The sequence below is a fragment of the Podarcis melisellensis genome (assembly GCF_964234715.1).
Source record: "Podarcis melisellensis genome assembly, chromosome: 11".
Lineage (NCBI taxonomy): Eukaryota > Metazoa > Chordata > Lepidosauria > Squamata > Lacertidae > Podarcis > Podarcis melisellensis.
The window spans coordinates 6,503,544-6,524,965 of record NC_138543.1 but is presented as its reverse complement, the minus strand read 5'-3'; the positions used below and the strand labels follow the sequence as shown (position 1 = coordinate 6,524,965).

The 21,422-nt window shown below is 41.2% G+C and overlaps 1 protein-coding gene across 2 annotated transcripts in view; it reads left to right on the top strand.

Annotated features, from left to right (window-relative positions):
• FRMD3 (FERM domain containing 3) overlaps positions 1-21,422 on the top strand; it is a 124,909-nt gene that overhangs the window by 71,351 nt on the left and 32,136 nt on the right. For both annotated transcript variants that reach the window (XM_081930593.1, XM_081930592.1), the window contains exons 4-6: positions 3,936-4,014; positions 10,215-10,312; positions 11,898-12,021. In XM_081930593.1, coding sequence (XP_081786719.1) covers positions 3,936-4,014; positions 10,215-10,312; positions 11,898-12,021 — 301 coding nt within the window. The remainder of the gene's footprint in view (positions 1-3,935; positions 4,015-10,214; positions 10,313-11,897; positions 12,022-21,422) is intronic.

The window sequence follows — 21,422 nt, the reverse complement described above, 5'->3', positions numbered from 1 at the left end:
TTTCTATGCCAGAAATATTCTCTTTCATCTGCTAAAACTGAGAATCCCGTGGAAACTTTGGCTTTCCCAACAATGCCTGTCTGCAAAATTTCACCACACAGCTTCATTAACTCATTTCCTCATTCTTGCAGATGTGTGCTTGGCCTTACCTGTCCCAGGTTTTTTTAAAAACAAAACAAAATTAAACAAAAATCATCCATTGAATTAGCACAAAACTATAAAACCTCTATCCTGTTACCTGTTGTACTGGTCTTATCCCCAGGGGTTGATATGATAGAGTACAGCTTCAGTTTATTTTCCTCTGGCTCTTATGACTTACTAAGTTTCTGTTCAATTGACAGCTTTTTCCAAAATGAAAATAGGCAAAAACAAATGAAAACCTGTAAACTAAAAAGCAAACTGAAACATAAATATTCGAAAATACTAAAATGTTGGCACTATATATGCCTTCTTGGGAACATAGTATACTAAATATTGTTGAATGTGTCTGAGATGCTACTATACAACAAGATATGTGTGTGAGCATTTGTTCTAGTAAATATTATTATGCTTTTTAATTACAAGTTAATGATTATAGTCAATTTAACATGCAGACAGTGGAAAAGAGCTTCAGAAATGTGAAAGGAAATCAACCCCCTCCTTCCCTTCCCCCCTCCCTTCCTTCTGTATAAGGAGTTTCCAAGGAAGTGATCCTTACTGTGAGAATAAAGATATTAAAAATATGCAAGAGTGACTCTGATATCATGTGTTGAGTGTTAAAGGATCTGCCATGTTTGCAAAGTCCAGATAATGTTTATTGAAAGGGATAGAGGGTCAGAGAGAGGATTGTTGTACCTAAGAAACTGATACCACTAATCTGTCCACTTCTCGCCTCCCAGTAGATTATAACAATTCAAAAATATAGTGACTTGCCCTTTACAAGTGAACCATAATTGCCCTTGACAGAAAGCGATTTTTCATTGACAGCTGGGAGCTGGTTCTTAAAACCAGATGAGTATTTCCATACACTTTAATAGTCTTAGACCTGGTTTAGGATCATGTAACATGGATATTCACACATTGAGGTATCCTTGGCCAATACCAAGGAAACCAGTGATCCAAAACATACGGTCGTATTTGTTAAGTTGTGGGTGAACATATCAGACGACACAGTGATTCTTCAAACAGCTCTTGTTTATTCACAGGCCAGGACAGAACTGAACTGAAGGGTTCAGTCAGCCTGCTTATATAGAGCTCCAGTACAATGTAACTGTAATTATTTTCTAAAACTATCCAATCACTGAACGTCACTTTTGATCCCTTATTTGCATAACTATCTACAGTATCCCCTTGCTGGCCCAGGGTGAGAACTTCAGTACATAACAGTATTTCTGTACCTAATGAACTGAGCTAGCAAAATGAATTAAAATTTACACAACAGTCTGAATATATTACATTGTTTTTTCTTTCTTCAGCCACTTGCTTCCTTCATCTTATTTATCCATTTGCGGCTGACTTTCACACTCTGCTTCCCACCCTCCCCGCTTTGCACTGTTTTTCCTTAACCCTCCTCCATTGTCCATTTTACAATTTGTCAATTATTTGCTTCATAACAGTAAGCCGGGTCCTCAAAAGATGAAACTGAGAACTTTATAAAAAAACATGGCTGGTTTCACAAGAGCTGCCTAACTGGTTTTTAAGTTATGTGTAATGATGCCATATTGACCCACCCAATCATTGTTTGACTGTCAATGTATTTAAGACTTACAGTTTCTTCATAGAAATACTTAAACTTGAATGCATATGATGCATATCACAGTGAAACATTAAAATACAAAAGAATAAAAGAAGAAGCTTTGCCCCTGTGAGAAGAGCCTGAATGTTGTGTTTTATTATGGTGAGGGGTGGCTTGACAGAGAATATATCAAATTAATAGCACAATCCTGTTATGAATGCTTATTCAATCTCCGAGGCTTATATGGAATAAAGTAGACATAAAATGGCAGTCCTCCTACATACATTTTCTCCACTGAATGCAACAAGACGTTTAAGTATGCATGCTTAGACATTATAAGACATATGCATGCGTATACATTATAAGACTGTACCAGTTTCTGGGAACAAGAAGCCACAAGTTTCCAAGATCAAGTAAATATAATAAAATCTCAAGGCAGTTTACAAGGAGGATAAAGCAATAAAATTATCAGTAAAAACAGTTCAAAACAACTATTTAACATGTTTTTTAAAAAATCAGGAATGAACCAAAACCAGAAAACACATATAAACAGTCTACATATCTGGGCAGGCTTGTCTAAACAAAAGCAATTTTAGCAGGCGCCGGGAAAGACTATAGTAATGACATAGCCTGGTGTCAATATGCAGAGGATTGATTTTTTGCAAATGTGGAACACGTATTATGTGGCGCCCATAACGGTTCTAGTACTGCTAGTTTATTCAGTGCCCGTTCATTCAGAGACTTGCTTCTGAACAAACATGCATGTTGTAAATTACAGCAGGAGCTGCTGCTTACCAGGTGGGGGAGGGGAGGACGCGGCTGCAAGGGCATAGTGCAGGGGTGTCAGGAGAGATCCACAGGTGTGTCTGCACGACCCCAACCTCATCACCACCTTGCCCCTCCCCCTCCCAACAAGACACACTGACCACAATGCTGAGAGGCTCTTGCTATATCTCCACTTCGCTGGGTGGAAGCCAAATAGGAATTTTATTGCCGCTTGAGAAAGTGCCTTGTATTTCTCATTCCATCGCATTCTTCTCCACCACTAAAGACAATTACATAAATAAATAATGCAAGCAGTCTTTTATTTCCCATGTCTTTTCTACCTGCGTGTCTAGATTACGCTACATATGAAGTACCGTATTTTTTCGGGTATAAGACTAGGGTTTCCCTCCTAAAAAATAATGTTAGAAATTAGGGGGCGTTTTATACATGGATACATCTCCCCCCATTTTCTTAAATCTGAGTCCCCCAAAATAAGAGGCATCTTATACATGGGGGCGACTCAGAGACGGAAAAATACGGTAAATCGGCAGAGGTGCCAGCTTGCGGGGGCAATTAGGGGGAGCCAACATTGTGTGCATGATGTCATGTGTGATGTCAATGTCCTGACATCATGCGGAGCTGGGGGTGGAGTTAAACACAGCAGCCATGTGTCTTCAGTGGCTTCCTCCTCCTCCTCCTCCTGGCACTGCCACCAGTGGGAGGCTGCTTCAACCCTCTTCTCCACAGCAGCAGGAAGAGGAGAAGGAGCTGGCCGCTGGAACCATGCCATGCTAGGCTCCACAATTCGCCTTTGCTCTTTTTGTACATGGTGGGGCAGCCAAAACCACAAAAATATTGGGGTGTGTGTGCAAAAGGGCTTGGCCCCAGGAGCTGGTGCCCCTGCTCTTATAATATAGTTGTAAAACTGGTGTGTGAATTTACAGGTGCTACAGGTTGGTGGGACAAGTAATTCCTAAGCAATATCATCTGAAATCTCTGGAGTGGCAAGGCCTGTCTGAGTACTGAGAGCCTAGCCTTCTGTCCTTCTCTGCACAGCAAAACAGAACTTTCTGCCCACTGAATGTCTCCTGACTACAGGAACATGGGTTATAAACCACATTGTACATATACGGCTCATTGCACAGCCCCTGGTCCAGCCCAGATACAACCAATAATTAGGATTTTTAAAAAATCTTTATGGTGGAATTTCTCTGGCTTTCTTTCTTTAATTAAAAAGTGACATGGTACACCTCTTTAGTTTAGACTGACTATATTGTGCTTATGCTTTGACCTTCCTTATCACACATTAGATCTGCTTTTTGCTTGTTACTCTTCTTAATTTGCTGCACTGCATCTCACAAGCTATCCTGAGAAACCAGTGGTAACATTTCCTGCAGTGCAAGAGAGGCCATGTTTTATGCTGCTTTTCTCATGCTTTTTCTTTATAATGTTTCAGCTCATCCACCATATACCATGTGCTTTAGAGTGAAATTCTACCCACATGAACCGCTGAAGATTAAAGAAGAGCTCACCAGGTATTTTTTTTTTATCCCTGTCTGTTCATTTAGTCAATATTTTGGGAGAATGGCTAACTCTTATCATCACCTATGATATGCTAACCTTCTACACTTTAGCTAACCAAAATTGTCCACTCATATGCTGGAAATTTTAAAAACTGCTTCTGGGAGCTAAAATTGGGCCACCGGTGTTTATTAACAGAGTAAATGTGTTTATATGAAGCACTCGATGGTGAGGCACTGGTAGAAAATGGGATGTGAAGCTAGATTCCTGGGCTCCTTTTCTTCTCCTTTAGCCCAGCAGACCTCTTGTGATCTGCTGCTTTTGAAATTCCTGCAGGGTTAATCTGTGGCATACTTACTCAGGTGTAAGTCCCACTGGGTTCAGTAGGCTTCACACCCACATAAATGTTCATAGTTTCATCCTGGTGGGGGAAGGACATCCACTTGTACAATGAGACTTCCTCTCCTTTCCTTGTGTGCCCTGTGTGCTCCCCCCAACTCTCTGGGGCAGATGGGGGGAGGCTGCAGAAAGAGGAAAGGGCAAGGAAGCCCCATTGCACAGGTGGAAGCCCTTGCGCCAGGGGGATGACATAGTTGCATACAACCCACAGTTCGAGGTATTCATCTGTTTCAAAAAAGAACTATGGGTCTGGACAGTTCCAGTGTGCATAGAAATAAAACCTCTAGGTCATGGGTAGGCAAGCTAAGGCCTGGGGCCCGGATCTGGCCCAATCACCTTCTAAATCCTGCCTGCGGATGATCCAGGAATCAGCGTGTTTTTACATGAGTAGAATGTTTCCTTTTATTTAAAATGCATCTCTGTGTTATTTGTGGGGCCTGCCTGGTGCTTTTACATGAGTAGAATGTGTCCTTTTATTTGAAATGCATCTCTGGGTTATTTGTGGGGCATAGGAATTTGTTCATCCCCCTCCCCAAATATAGTTCGGTCCACTGTCCCTCAGTCCGGCCCCCACAAGGTCTGAGGGACAGTGGACTGACCCCCTGCTGAAAAAGTTTGCTGACCGCTTCTCTAGGTTCCGCAACAAGCCTGCCACTAACCAGCATGCCAACTTCTTGTTTTCAATTAATTTTACTTCACTTATTGTTTTATTTTCTTGCAACGTCTTTATTGGCTTCGTCTATGAACAACCCTGAAAGTGCTAACAGCATAAAAAAGTAAAAAACAAAGAATAGTTAAAGTGTGGCCACCAACAGAAACAAAAAGCCAAAATGAAAATGGCCACGGTGAGAACTGTTTTTTGCATTTTGGTTTTTTTACCAAGTTGTGCTTCGTAGGAACACTTGCTTTATAGCTGAAATTATGGAGCTAAGTAAATGCAACAGTAGATCTTTGCGGTAGAAAAGCCTTGCCCAGACTGGGATCTTCCTGGGATGTTTTATGGAACTTTTACAACTCCCATGAGCTGTAGCTGTGAGACTTGTGCTACCTGGGTCTGCTGGGAATTGTATTCCAAAATATTTGGAGGACACCAAGCAGTGGAAAACTCTGGAAGACGCGCTTCCCTACCTCTTTCAATCCCTAATTTCTCCCCGCTAAAAACAGGGTGAGATCTGCTTGCACAAGTGTTTGAGGGGTTAGGTGCTTCCTGTACTCTAGAGTGCTGGGAGATACCCCCAGCCACATTTTGGCAAAGTATGGGTGACTGGGGTGGGGCAGTGGGAAGAAGTCTTACTGCGCAAGTAGATTTCCATCATGCCAGTGAGCGGAGAACCCTAATTTTACTCTCATTTTTCTGCTGTGCCTTCCATGGGCATAGCCAGGATTTTTGTTGGGGGGGCAGAACTGATGTGATTGGTTAGTTACTTAGGTATTTCTATTGTTTTACTTGATCTAAGGGGGACAGCTGCCCCCTGCCCCGCTTGGCTATGCCAATGGTGCCTTCATGTTGATTAATGTTTTTAGATGCTGCCCATTGCAAACTGGTAATTGTTTATTTTGAGCAGTTCAAATTATTCGTAAATGAAAATGTAGTTTATAAAAAAATAAAAAATACGACACTACGTATTGGCAGGAGGCATTATAAATTATTTTTGTCAAGGGCATAAATATTTGAAATAACGTCAGTCTGTCTGGGAAAAGAAAACATTGACAACCCTAGGGAGAGGCTGTGTGAAAATGATGTTTGTTTATTTTGACAGCACACTGTGTGGAGCAATTTGCTCTGTTGGCTGACATTGCCAATTAAGTCTTTTCCTCCATTGTTGTAAAAACCTTTCACTGAGCAATGGGGGAAATAGTTAAACACCTGGGAGCAAAGCTATGGTAAAGTCACAAATTTAGCAAAAGCAAAATCACCATAATTTTTATATCTCTCTCCTCTTTTTGTGCACTGTATGCAGCATTGCTAGCGAAGCTTAAAGTGTGCAAAATCCTTTACAGAGCTAGTGTGTTCTATCAGTTTTTGAGAATGTTCTTTTGGAATTTGTTACTGAAGAATCCTTTCTTCCCAGCTTTCTAGTTGTCCCTAAAGTCGTACTGATGAGACATTGGCAAAGTAAATTTTGGAACAGTCAGATAAGCAAGGGAAACCTTTTAACACAGGGGGCTGCTTTGTATACTACATTTTTATTTGGGACTTGGAAATTAATACCAGCGTACATGCCTAGTATTCTAATTATTAAGAAAAACATTTATAAACTGCTCTTCATCCGATGGATGCTAGAAAAATGTACAGCAAACATAAAAATGAATCCAAAATGCAGTTATAATAGCCATCAAAGCAATTACTTACTGAGAGGCAACAAAAGATTTTAAAAGCTAACGGCAGGTTGAAGCAACAGTTATGATGAATGACCCACTTCAAAAAGTAATCCATGCATTTTGCATGCTAATTGCACATGGAAAGCAACTGTTAAAGGATTGGACTGCTGTTCCTGTCTATTTTGGAGGTAAAATCTGCAATTTATGCAAATAGATTCAGTTCATATAAGATGCTATACATATGTGGTTGAAACAAAATATAAAAAATCCTTCTAGTAGCACCTTAGAGACCAACTAAGTTTGTTATGTGCATGCACACTTCTTCAGATATGTTGTTGTTTTTCCATTTATTATATGCATAATATGCATTTTTAATGTTTCAAAATGAGCTCCACTACTACTACTACTACTACTACTACTATTAATAAAATGTAGATACTCATCACACTACTGTGTTTTGTGGTGCATTAAATGCTGAATGAATATACTTTTTGAATTATGGGTTGGGTGATTTCTGTTGCGAGGGAATATGCGTATGTTTGCCTTCATTTGTGAGTGAAGATGAAGGACAAAGTGTGCTTCATGAAATAACTGTAGGGATACTTTAATCCAGCACTGTCCAACTTATGGTTCAAATTGTATACAAATATGTGCTATCATCTGATAAGAATTTGGTTTTGGAAACCTACACACTGTATGCTGTCAATCAGAAACAAGCAACACTAAAAGATTATGTCACCACTACTGATCTCTTCCTAAAAACCTATTTACGCATTATCTCACACTTGATCCTTTCTTTCAACCTTTGAAAACATCAATTTATAGCGATGGGGGAATCCAATGTATCTTGTTTATAGAACAGCGTAGCATGTACTGAGATGAAAACATTAAATTCCTCTCTGTGGAATTTGTATCACTTCTCACCAGAATGCAAACAGTTCCCCAAATGTGCTCTTTAGCCAGAGCAAATTCCCAGGGTAGTGCAAACTGATTTACAAAACTAGGAAGTGTTATTAAAACTTTCTCCCTTCTTCATTTAAAGGCTAGTGTGGTAGTTCAAAGTATAAGCATACTGTGGACTTATTTAGCACATTGCCTTGTGAAGTAAGAAATTTTGTATCTGTTCACTATAGTGGAACAAATTTTCTCTCTCGAGACCCACTTATGTAACCTGAATTTTTCAAAGGAGTTTAATGAACTGTGACTGGCCAAAGATTACATTAGGAAGATGCCACACAAAGGGCAATTATGAATGAAGCACAACAATAATGAATTCTGCAGTAACCTTCCTTATTGGACCCCACCCCCAAACAACTTTTTGAACGATTAAAGATCCCTGGATTTCAGAGTAGACCTGGGATCCAAATTACTAGAGGACTGGGTGTGGGTTGTTGTTGTTTTGTCGAGAAACAAAAGTCCAAAACTTCCCCTTTATGTGTGTGGAAATAGTTACACAGATCTTCAGATCCTAGTCTAGGGATGTAGTTTTCTAATAACCTATGCAAAAAAATGTATGTGGCGCACAGTTGCAAATATATTTTCTTGTGTGTTTTTAGTAACCGCGGGAGGCAGAAATCTTGAGCAGAAGACCACTAAGAAAAGGAGACTGCTTAACCTTTGCCTTTCCAGTCACTTCCCTCACAAAACAGTCCCTCCCCCCAAACTCCTTTTTCCACTTGTGGAGAAAAAACATACAGATGCCCCTACCTTTTCCCACAAGGGGAGAAGAAAGCAGCTGGGAGAATGATTCTGAGTTGGAAAATGGCCAGAGGGCAAAAGGTCAAGCAGCCCATTCCTTCCCTCTCCTAGTCTTTTATTTAAGATTCAGCCTCCAGAGATTCACCTGCTTTTGGTTAAAAAAAAGAAGTCATGGAACATGATATCTGAACATGAAGTGGGGTCCAGCCACATATTGAAACTAAATCCTTCGAAGACAGAGGTCCTCTGGCTGGGTCGGGATGGCATGGGGATGAGGGACCAACTCCCTTCTCTTGCGGGGGCCCAATTAGTGCCATTGCCTTCCGTTAAGAGTTTGGGTGTAATCCTTGATGCCTCCCTTTCCATGGAGGCGCAAGTTACAGCAACAGCCAGGGCGACATTTTTCCACCTTCGCCGCATCAAGCAGTTGGTCCCTTACCTTTCCCGCCCCGACCTGGCCACAGTGATCCATGCGACGGTCATCTCCAGGCTTGACTACTGTAATTCGCTCTATGCGGGGCTGCCCTTGAAGCTGTCCCAGAAACTCCAGCGGGTACAGAATGCTGCAGCGAGGCTCCTCACGGGGTCTCTGCCATGGGAGCATATTTACCCAGTGCTTTTCCAGCTGCACTGGCTCCCGGTGGAGTACAGGGTCAGATTTAAGGTGCTGCTTTTGACCTTTAAAGCCCTTCACGGCCTAGGACCCTCGTAGCTACGGGACAGCCTCACCCGATATGCCCCCCGGAGGACCTTAACATCCATATATAGCAACACCCTAGTGGTCCCAGGCCCTAAGGAAGTTATATTGGCTTCAACCAGAGCCAGGGCCTTTTCAACACTGGCTCCAGCCTGGTGGAACGCTCTGTCTCCTGAGACCAGGGCCCTGCAGGATCTAATTTCTTTCCGCAGGGCCTGTAAGACAGAGTTGTTCCGCCTGGCCTTTGGCTTGGAGCCAATTTGATTCCCTCCCTCCCTCTCTTTCTTTTTTCTTTTCCTTCTCCTCCTGCGATGAGGCTACATTTTAATATTTTAATGTTCCATTATTTTAATGTTGTATTTTATTTTTGTTTTTAAGTTGTAATCATTCATCTTGTTTTTGGGGCTAGGGAGGGCGGAGTATAAATAAAATAATAATAATAATAATAATAATAATAATAATAATAATAATAATAATAATAAATGTGTTTTCTCTCCTTGCACTTTTTCTTAGCATTTTGATTAGAATTGCATGGCAAACTTCCACTTGAATGCCTTAGTCTGATGGCTGGAACAGAAACACTGAGCATGGTTTGACTCAAGAGTAGACCCACTGAAGTTAATGAACCCAACCTGGTCATTTATTCCAGCTGGTCTACTTTGAGTAAAATACAACCCTGTGTAGATTTATACATGGGGGGAAAATGAATGCAATTCTGTTGTCCTGAGAGTCTTTTGTAGGAACCAAGAATATATTGGAATCTTTTAAAGGCACATCTGTGATAAAAGGAGTGTAAATTAAATATTGCATCTCAGCTTTGTTCATAAGCAGCATGCTAAATGTCATTCTTTCTTTTTCAACACATGGCCCGGTTGCTAGAAAGGAGAAAATATATTCGTACCAGCAACCTGATTTTTACTTCTGCATTGCCTCTCTGGCACTTTTACATTAGCTAATGTTGTGATGTACATTGATTAAATGAGAATAAAGGCAAAATAAATATAAAAACAGAATCTTCACAAGATAGGTTCCCATCCAACTCTACAATTCCATGATTCTATGTCTGTTATATATAGTATTTTTCCTTAAACCATGCAGGTACCTTTTATACCTACAAATCAAAAGAGACATTTTCCATGGCCGTTTGCTGTGTTCGTTTTCTGACGCTGCCTTCCTGGGCGCATGCATTGTCCAAGGTAAGTGAAGACAACAGCATCTTCAGACCTTTTCTCAGCATCATGACCAGATATATATATATTGCAATATCAAAAACCTTATGAAAGTTTTATAGACTAATTTGGTTTGGATCCAGATTTAGTTAGTCATAGTTTAGTCCCATTGAAATTGATGTGATCTTAGTTAGCAATAGCAGCAGCTGCTGGGGCTGTATGTGGGAGCAGAGATGCGGGTGGCGCTGTGGTATAAACCACTGAGCCTAGGGCTTGCCGATTGGAAGGTCAGCGGTTCGAATCCCCATGACGGGGTGAGCTCCCATTGTTCTGTCCCAGCTCCTGCCAACCTAGCAGTTCAAAAGCAGGCCAGTGCAAGTAGATAAATAGGTACCTCTGAGGTGGGAAGGTAAACAGTGTTTCCGTGCGCTGTGGCTTCCGTCAAGGTGTCCCGTTGTGCCAGAAGTGGCTTAGTCCTGCTGGCCACATGACTTGGAAAGTTATCTGTGGACAAACGCCGGCTCCTTGACCAGAAAGCAAGATGAGTGTCACAACTCCATAGTTGCCTTTGACTGGATTTAACCGTCCAGGGGTCCTTTACCTTTACCTTATGTGGGCGCAGTCTCCTCCTGGCAATGGCAGTGTTGCATTTGCTGGGGTGGAATAAGGCCACTTGGAATAAGGCCACTTGCGATTTCACACTGTCCCACCCTATCCCAGTACAGTGGTACCTCTGGTTAAGAACTTAATTCATTCCAGAGGTCCGTTCTTAACCTGAAACTGTTCTTAACCTGAGGTACCAGTTTAGCTAATGGGGCCTCCCACTGCTGCTGCCGCCGTGCGATTTCTGTTCTCATCCTGACGTAAAGTTCTTAACCTGGGGTACGACTTCCGGGTTAGCGGAGTCTGTAACCCAAAGTGTTTGTAACCTGAGGTGTTTGTAACCCGAGGTACCACTGTACCAGAAAGCAGTGGCATCCACTGCAGGAACCACTGCAGCTCTGCCAGCTAGATATTATTCATTCGTTTGTTTATTTTTCACAGAACTGGTGTACTGTTTCATTGAAATAAAAGCTCAAAGCAGATTTCTGACAGAATGAAATAATAAGATTATTTACAAGAAAATAAGAAACGATAAGCTAAAAACTAGATTAAAACGCATGCTGACTAACTTGTCCTATTAATTTCGGTGGGATTTACGCCTGACAGGCTTAGTCTGGAGCCATCCAAATTATAAATAAATATGTAGCTGAAATAACAGGCTGCGTGTAGCTTTTTCTGTTTCTCTTTGGAGAGAGCGTTCCATAGGCACCACAACCAAAAAGGCCGTCCCTTCAGTAGTCATCTGCTTAAGATTTGACACTGCCAGAGAAAGGCTTTCTGAATGACATTTAACAAGAGAAAGAACCATTCAGATACCTGAGTCACAAACTATATAGGGCTTTAAAGGTAAGCATCAGTGTTTCAATATTATATGCTGAGGTCTATTCATATATTAATTACAAATAATTCACTGCCAGTTTATTTTTTGTGACTAGGGATTCAATTTTGCTAACTGCTCACATATTTGGTACTTCTTCCCTAATCTTTCTTTGCATTTTTATCTGTGCAGCTGAGTTTGGTGACTATGATCCTGATGAACACTTGGACAATTATGTCAGTGAGTTTAAGATTTTCCCCAAACAATCCCAAAAGCTGGAGAGAAAAATACTTGATATACATAAAAACGAATTCAGGTAATTTTGAAAGCTGGTTAAAAGATGTATTAAAAGAGGATTATTTAACTATTATTTGCTAGTGCTTTCTGCAGGTTGTAACTTACACAGGTAGAAAATAAAAATCTGTATTTTAAAGGGGTCAGTAGATGATAATGCAATATAAAATTTTGCAAGTCAACAGATCTGCTCAATATGTTATGATCCAAAACTGAGCAGATACCATGGTAAGGCCACAATTAAGCTCATTGATTTCAGTGAGCTAACACTGATGCGACTCCATATCTGATTGGTTTAAAAACACTTTGGTTTAAGAACGGACTTCCGGAATGAATTAAGTTCGTAAACCAAGGTACCACTGTATAAACTCTCAAAAGATCAACAAGTAACATATAATCACAACATACATAGTGTTTTCTATTTCTCTATTTTTTACCTGGATGTAGCAAATACTGAGCTAGCGTATATGAATGTCACTGCTACTGACAAGCGGTGATTTTGATTTTGTGGTGAATTTTAAAGAAAAGAACATGGTTGCTATCTAAAGGTTTAGAACATACTTTGGTGTTCAGTTACTTTCTGGTTAAACATTTTACCATTTCCTAAAGAGCAGCTATGTTAGTTTGTGGTGCCTTGCAGTAAAAGCTAACTTGTTTATTACTGCAACATATTCACAGGCAAGAGTCTACCTCTTTGGTTTTTTTCAAAAATAATAATTTTATTTTTCATTTTCAGATTTTACAAATATTTTGACAAGAAAAACAAAATCTTTACAAATCTAAATTACCTTCCCCTCGACTTCCCTCTGCTGCTTGCTGCAGTTACTTATTTCATATATTTTTATTACGGCATTTCCAATTCAAATATATTAACAAATTTTCCCAAATCTTCCCCTTAATTGTCTCTTACTGCACATGTTTATATCAGTCCTGCTAATGTTTTAATTTGTTTACAATATGTCTTCAAATAGTCAATAATTCCCCCCCCCCATTCTATTTTTAAAAGTCTACTTTGATTATAGTTCTCTTTCTAGAAGAAAATCATATGAGAGGTTTTGTTACTGCTTTCATTTCAGTTGCCATTCTGTTGATTTTGTGGTAATTATCCTTTCTTATTACTGTTGGATGAGCACTTTTAATGTACATTACAGTTTGTAAACATTGTTGTTTGGTTTTTATTAGTTTGAATTTCTGTTCTAGTTGCTTTGAGACTGTTCCAATGTAAAGCAACTCATAAATGTAATGAATATTAATAGCTTATCATCATCATCATCATATATATATGTAGAACATTTCTCTCCATTGACATATTATTTGACAACAAAACAGAATAGAGAGGACAAACCATTTCTCTCTTTCTATAGACATTTGCGGCATCTTATTATTTTGGAGATGTTTTGGGAAAGGCTGCCCCCTTCAGGCATACTTTTCAACTGAAGAATTAAGAGCATACTTTAAATTATCCTGCAGTAAATGTGAAACTGTCATGGAATGTTGCTAGAAAACCATTGGCTTTGTTTATGTAACACTTGCAATTACCAGAAGATTCCAACACCTAGAAGTAGTCAGAAGTTCATTTAGGGAGAGATAAACTGTGCTAGCTGTTAAGGTGCTACACTCAATATGCCAGCAAATTTGGAAAACTCAGCAGTGGCCAGAGGATTGGAGAAGATCAGTCTACATCCCAATCCTAAAGAAGGGCAGTGCCAAAGAATGCTGCAACTACCGCACAATTGCACTCATTTCACACGCTAGCAAGGTTATGCTTAAAATTCTACAAGGCAGGCTTAAGCAGTATGTGGACCGAGAACTCCCAGAAGTGCAAGCTGGATTTAGAAGAGGCAGAGGAACCAGAGACCAAATTGCAAACATGCGCTGGATTATGGAGAAAGCTAGAGAGTTCCAGAAAGACATCTACTTCTGCTTCATTGACTATGCAAAAGCCTTTGACTGTGTCGACCACAGCAAACTATGGCAAGCTCTTAAAGAAATGGGAGTGCCCGATCACCTCATCTGTCTCCTGAGAAATCTCTATGTGGGACAAGAAGCTACAGTTAGAACTGGATATGGAACAACTGATTGGTTCAAAATTGGGAAAGGAGTACGACAAGGCTGTATATTGTCTCCCTGCTTATTTAACTTATATGCAGATTTCATCATGCGAAAGGCTGGGCTGGATGAATCCGAAGCCGGAATTAAGATTGCCGGAAGAAAAATCAACAACCTCAGATATGCAGATGACACAACCTTGATAGCAGAAAGTGAGGAGGAATTAAAGAACCTTTTAATGAGGGTGAAAGAGGAGAGCGCAAAATATGGTCTGAAGCCCAACATCAAAAAAACGAAGATCATGGCCACTGGGCCCATCACCTCCTGGCAAATAGAAGGGGAAGAAATGGAGGCAGTGAGTAATTTTACTTTCTTGGGCTCCATGATCACTGCAGATGGTGACAGCAGTCACGAAATTAAAAGACGCCTGCTCCTTGGGAGAAAGGTGATGGCAAACCTAGACAGCGTCTTGAAAAGCAGAGACATCACCTTGCCAACAACGGTCCGTATAGTTAAAGCCATGGTTTTCCCAGTAGTGATATATGGAAGTGAGAGCTGGACCATCAAGAAGGCTGATCGCCGAAGAATTGATGCTTTTGAATTATGGTGCTGGAGGAGACTCTTGAGAGTCCCATGGACTGCAAGAAGATCAAACGCATCCATTCTTAAGCAAATCAGCCCTGAGTGCTCACTGGAAGGACAGTTCGTGAAGCTGAGGCTCCAATACTTTGGCCACCTCATGAGAAGAGAAGACTCCCTGGAAAAGACCCTGATGTTTGGAAAGATGGAGTGCACAAGGAGAAGGGGACGACAGAGGACGAGATGGTTGGATAGTGTTCTCAAAGCTACCAGCATGAGTTTGACCAAACTGCGGGAGGCAGTGGAAGTCAGGAGTGCCTGGCGTGCTCTGGTCCATGGGGTCACGAAGAGTCGGACACGACTAAACGACTAAACAACAGCAAACAGAAGGCAATGGGCCAGCACAAGACCATGCAGGGAACAGTATCTGCAGCATGAGAAAGCACCTGTTAATGTGTGCATTTTTGCAGGATGGGCTTTGCACAAAATGACAAGATTGGTCTCCGTGATATAGGTACACAACTAGGGTTGCCACAGTTGATGAGCTTTTTTAAAGGAAAGACCAAGTTGAGCTTTGTTTCAAAATCCCAGGCATTTTGCCAAAATTCCCCCTAGACGATATTTCCAGCAGGAAATTCCAGGCCTAGGGCAACCCTATACACTGCCTCTGTGGTTGTGCATCTTGCTTCGCATGCAGAAGATCCCAGGTTTTCAATGCTGGTCCTCTCCAGGTCGGGCTTGGAAATCACCAGCCTAAGCCACCGCCAGTCTGTATAGAGAAGTATTGAGTCAGACAGGCCAGTGGTAAGTTTCAATGTGAGACAGCTTCCTATAGTCCTGTGTTCCTAGGGAACATATTGTGATGGCTTGTGAATGCTCTCCGCAAGAAATGCCTCTGCTCACTCAGAGATACATATATACAGTCTTTATTTTACATATGTACAAACAGCACGTTACAATCATGCATCTGAATCCTCCGCCCCTTCTCCAACAGAAAATATGTGGAATTTTCATGTGATGTCTCTGTCCCCTCCTCTTTAACACTCTCCTTTCCTTGGCAGATGGAACAGGCATTGTTTCACTGTCTGTGCCAGAACTTCCTGTGCGGTGTTGAGGCTCTGGTCCAACATCTGTGAACTGTCCCTCCTCCCGGCTTTCCCTTCTTTCCTCCACCGCCACTTCCTGCCCCCCCTCCTCTGCCTGTCTCTCCTCCTCCCCTTCATTCTCCGTCAATACCATGACACATATGCACACAAATCTGTCAGCTTCTGTCAAGTGTAAATAGGTTGCTTATGATCTCTTCAGGTACGACTTCAGGAGACACTTCCCCCGCCAACACAAATAATGTCTGGGTAAAATTGAGCAAGTGGGAAAAGTGAATTTTAAAAAAGGAACTATGGAGCCAGACAAGTTGATACAATAAATGTTTGAGTGTGTTTAACGTGTTTTTATTTTTTAAAAAACAGCTGCCTGTTTGGGGTTGGGATTTAGGATCAGGATTGTGCTATGCAAGGAGGGGTAATGTTTCCCTCTGCGTCATAGTCCTGTTGAAAATGCACCCGTCCTCAAAGCTGACGCTACCCCTGGAATGGAAGCTGATATTTGTCTCATTGCAAGACTGACTGATAGGCAGGTGAAAGCAAGACAATCTGTGTAGTGCTATAGATAAGCATATCTTTCAGGAAATAGTAAATGAAAATGAAAACAAGCTGCACAAAACAGCAAGTGAAGTCACATCAGTCTGCAGGTAGTCCAAAGTTAAATCCTGTGATTGGTAGAAGGGGCATAGAAACATTTTTACTTAATACAGGATGCTTAATTCTAGTTCTGCAGGGGATCCATAGGTGCTTAGTATAACTGTCACATATTCTACACTTCAAAGCCTGAATTAAATGTTCAGTACTGTATTTGTAATATTGCCACATACTCATTACTGGCAGATAAAATATTGCTTCCATCTTCTATCCTCTGTGAGTTTAGAAAGACTGTCATGGGGTCTTGCTAGCTGAAAACATTTTTCAGATGTTATTTCACTGCTGGTGATTTTTGTTTGTTCAGCACACTGTGCCATATTAAATTAGCATAAAGTGTCTCTGAGAACATTTGCAAGATCTCACTCTTTTATTCCACATTAGTCAATACACATTAGTAAATACTGTCATCCTATCTTTCTCTCTGTTCAAAATCCAATCACAAATTAGAATTATCAGTCCCCGCTACAGAGTGCAGTTTCAATATCCTTTCATTTCTGTATATTAATTACTCTTAACGTGCTGTTGGTAACATGTTTCAGGTGGCTAATGAATGATTAAAAATTGTCTTATGCACATTTTCAGTGCTTGTTTATGGCAGCATTCTAACAATTCAGTGATGATACTCAATGTATTTTTAAAAGAATTAACCCTGAATACCATCACTGCAAGAGACGCAGGTGGCGCTGTGGTCTAAACCACTGAGACTAGGGTTTGCTGATCGGAAGGTTGGCGGTTCGAATCCCTGCAATGGGGTGAGCTCCCATTGCTTAGTCCCAGCTCCTGCCAACCTAGCAGTTTGAAAGCACATCAAAGTACAAGTAGATAAATAGTTACCACTCCGGCAGGAAGGTAAATGGCATTTCCATGCACTGCTCTGGTTTCGCCAGAAGCGGCTTAGAAATGCTGGCCACATGACCCAGAAAAACTGTCTGCGGACAAACGTCGGCTCCCTTGGCCAGTAAAGCGAGATGAGCGCCGCAACCCCAGAGTCGTTCACGACTGGACTTAACTGTCAGGGGTCCTTTACCATCTTTGCAATGGTTGAGTTTTATGGAAATGCTGATCTCTGAGCCTGACTGCAACGGAATCTCCTAAGAAGGTGCTGACAGAAGGCATGGTAGCTTTAGAGGACTGTAATTAATTAGGCCTTGTAAGCTTTTCATCAGTTTGTCCACCATAGTGAACAAAGAGGATGCTACCCTAATTGACTTAGAAACTATCAGGTGCTAAATTTGTGTGATGGGGGAAGTTTTAAGCAGATATTCAGCATTACTAGTTTTCATGTTGCCTTAAGAAGTATGACATATCTGTGACAGAGTGAAAAGAGCAAATCAGTAACCAGGTGTTGAAATAAATAGTCAAGTGGTGTAAATTAAGACTCAGTAGAATGATATAATATAATGTAGTATTTAATTCTGGTGGTCAAAAAAATCCCAGGTACTAAATTTCTTTCTGCTAATTGAACATACTGTAGAAACCTCCTGTGGCAGCATTAGGATAACAATTTGTCATGGGGCCCATGGATACAGCAGGGCAAAACAAATTCTCAGTGAACAAACTCCGTATCACATGCATGAGCTGCTAGGGAAATGGTGACTCACAGTGACAGGTGCCAAAGTGGGGAAGAGGCATCTTTTTCAGGTCTAAGAACATTTGCCGTTTTCTTCCTCATGAAGATCTATCAAAATGTGGAGCATAATCTTTGTGAAAAGCAAACAGAATTGGTGTCTGAAGGCTGTTCTTTCTGAAGTAGATGTCAGATTTCTAGCTGTACTTTCTAGGGGTGCTTCTTGTCGTTTTAAATGCACCACCTTCCACTTTTATCAAAAAGAAAGTACAATTCACATTGATTCAACAGCAATTTTAGGGAGCAAACATACATACATACATACATACATACATACATACCATTGTGGCTAAATGCTGGTTCTAATGTAGTTTTGCTCAGAGGGATTAACCTTCATAGATATTTCATGCATTTTTACCTCCAAGAAGCTCAAGGCAGACATAGGGGGTTCGATCCTACAACAATGTTTCCTTTTCTCACCCCAGCAGCTTCCTTTCAATATTTTCCAGAGGATCTGGGGCCATTGCTGGGCTGTGTTACCGGGGGCGGGGTGAGAGGAGAAAACTTTAACTTAGGCAATCTTGAGGTACAACCCATTCTTCCCTCCCATTTTAACCCTACAGAAGCCCTATGAAATTGGTTAGACTGAGAAAGAGTGAGCAGCTCAAAGGCATATGGCTGAGTGAGGGAAGGCCTTCCCTGTCCTAGTCCATCACTGTCTGTTCAACAAACATAGGAGTCATGTGGAAGGCTAACACTTTTATCTACTATTGCATGGCATGGTTTCAACCACTTCTGGGATTCTTCACAGAGCATTGTCTTGACTCGTTAGAAGAGACAGATAGAAATCCTTACAATTGTACTAGTAGCAGCAATGTGTACATGGGCCTGTTATCATAAAGCACCAATGCTGCAGCAAGCAAAGGCTCTAGCAGCTCAATCAGCTGCTTGTGGCTGGAAAGCCAAACAGGATGTTTGTGACTGTTGCCATGGGAACAAAGGGGCAGTCCATTCTGTACTGAGCACCGGATATTAGCTCAGTATGTGTGTGTCATATGACCCGTACTGGAAGTACATGGGTGGAGTTTATTCTTACTGCTGTTGAGTGCAGACATGTTTTCTCTGTACTGATATAAGAGACAGAAATAAAGGATGTAAATAGATTTCTGTCTGCATCTTTCCCCTCCCTGGGGGACACCAAAGGGGAGAGAGAATGAACCGTGTGTTCTTCTCACACTTCTGGGAAGAATCGCCGAGACCTAGCTGCTTATCTGCCGGGAGTAGCAGCGGGGAGGTCGCCAAGGAATATCTGCCGGTGCCTACGCTGTGACACATTCCTCTGACCCAGGCAGAATTCCAACAGGGCCATCACATATCTAACTTCAGACAGAACTTTTAATTTCGCTTCACGCAATGCTTTTCAATATAGTCAGCTCACACACTAGTGGCTACTAGTCACCAAGTGTACAGTAAGTGCTTTGAAAATCCTGATTTTATTTTCTGGATACACATTGGAACATTGGAGTCATTCAGTATTAAAAGCGCACATTTTAAATAATGTGGACTTTCTTTCTAGATCTGCGATCCAGCTATTGGTTTATAATGTCTCTTTCCTGCTGAGGAGATGTGAAAGAGGCTGTTGAATTTGAAGGTGTCAATAAATATGAAAAGGATTTTTGTTCCTAAGTTGTTTAGAGTCCTGCTGTATTCTCTGTTTTAAGGTCTGATAAATTTACAAATGCCATTTGAAAAATAGCGGTGTTAAGTCTAGAATGTCTCTTTCTATGGATAATGACCCCAATTTGTAACTCGGGTTGTGAGAAATTAGTCCTCCTACCTCTTCTGTAGTAGCTTGCTGTACAGATTGTAAAATGGTGTTTCTTTTTTACTGATCAACGTGGAGGTTCTGTAATTTCAGCTTGTTGAAATTCTGCTTATCCTTCTCGAAAAAGATCTCCGCAAAGTTCATACTCTCAGCAAGATGTACTTAATGTGAAGAGTACCTATTGAGATGGTGTGCTATTTAAGCAGTCCATAGTAGCTACAACTGCTCCTCTAAATTCCACTTACCCAGTTTTGATTGCAGCTCTTCTGCTTTGATCCTTGCAACTTCTACATTTGTTTTTAATTCAAGTGTGAGACCAGCAGCTGTCCCAGATTCCAAACCCGTCAGCAAAGACTGTACAGAATTTCCCCTCTCACACTATTATGACACACTTAAGATCATTGCTCAGCCGCTGGCCCCTCAGTGGAGCTATAAGCAAGCATGATATTAAATCTAGCTTTTGGACTGGATTGCTTAGACCCTCCCATGGCCTAGGGGAAATCTTTTCATTGCATTAGTTTGAAATCATTTGAATCATGGTCTGGCTTAACAATGACTCACGCTGACAAGAAAATAACTTTCTGTCCTTTTCACGTTACTTGAATGGTTTCCTAGGGATATTCCCCTAGAAATGAGGGGCTGGGGCATATTTCTCATGGCAGTTTGTGTGTCTCTGTGGTGGCACCTTATAGTAGTTCCATCACCTACTACTGTGTCATGTTGCTCTAGCAAGTTGGCTCCCAATACACAGGTAGCCTGTATGCTGCTGGCATCAAGCTGGTACAAATGAGATGCACAGGCACAGGTATGCCCTGCGGAAGACCTTAAGGTCCATAAATAACAACACTTTGGAGGTCCCGAGCCCTCCAAATTAACTGTTTTTTTCTATTTTCCTATTACATTTTATTGTAATTTATATTTAGTGTTAGCCTCCTTGAGCCTGGCCCTGGCCGGGAAGGGCGGGGTATAAATAAAAATTTATTATTATTATTATTATTATTATTATTATTATTATTATTATTATTAAGTTGGCAAAGGCATTCTGCTCTTCCAGACTTACCTGCAAATTCCTTTGCTTCCAGCAACAATAGTGCAAGGCTGTTTAGCTGTTTCCATCTTTGGGCCTTTAAAACTACCTTTAGATGTTGAGTTGTCTTGAAGGGGTCTGTGAGGTTAACATATGGGAGTGCTGGAGGTGAAATAGTTAAACAGGTTACCCAATCAGAAGCCAGGGGGGTGGAGTCAGAGGGATTATAAAATCAGCTCTGGGAGGGCGGAGAGGAGGAGTTTGTTGGGTGGTTGGTTGGAGTGGGAGTGAATTGGGATAGAGTCTGTGGGTAGGTTGAGTTAGTGTAGCGAAATAAGCTGAGTCAGGAACAGTTAGGAGCTAGGAAGACAAGTACCTGTTAAATAGTGGGTAGACATGGCAGACGACACAGCGATTTCTCCAAAGCAGCTCTTTATTTTGTAAGCTGGAATAAAAACTGAACAGCAAACAGCTCAGCTGGCCTGCTTTTATAGGCAGCCAGCTGTCAACATTGTAGCAACAACAACCCAGGGTTTCCCGCCTAAAATAACTGACGTGGACCTGAGTGGAAACTACCTACAGTATCCCCCTGCTGGCCCAGGGTGAGAACTTCAGTACATAA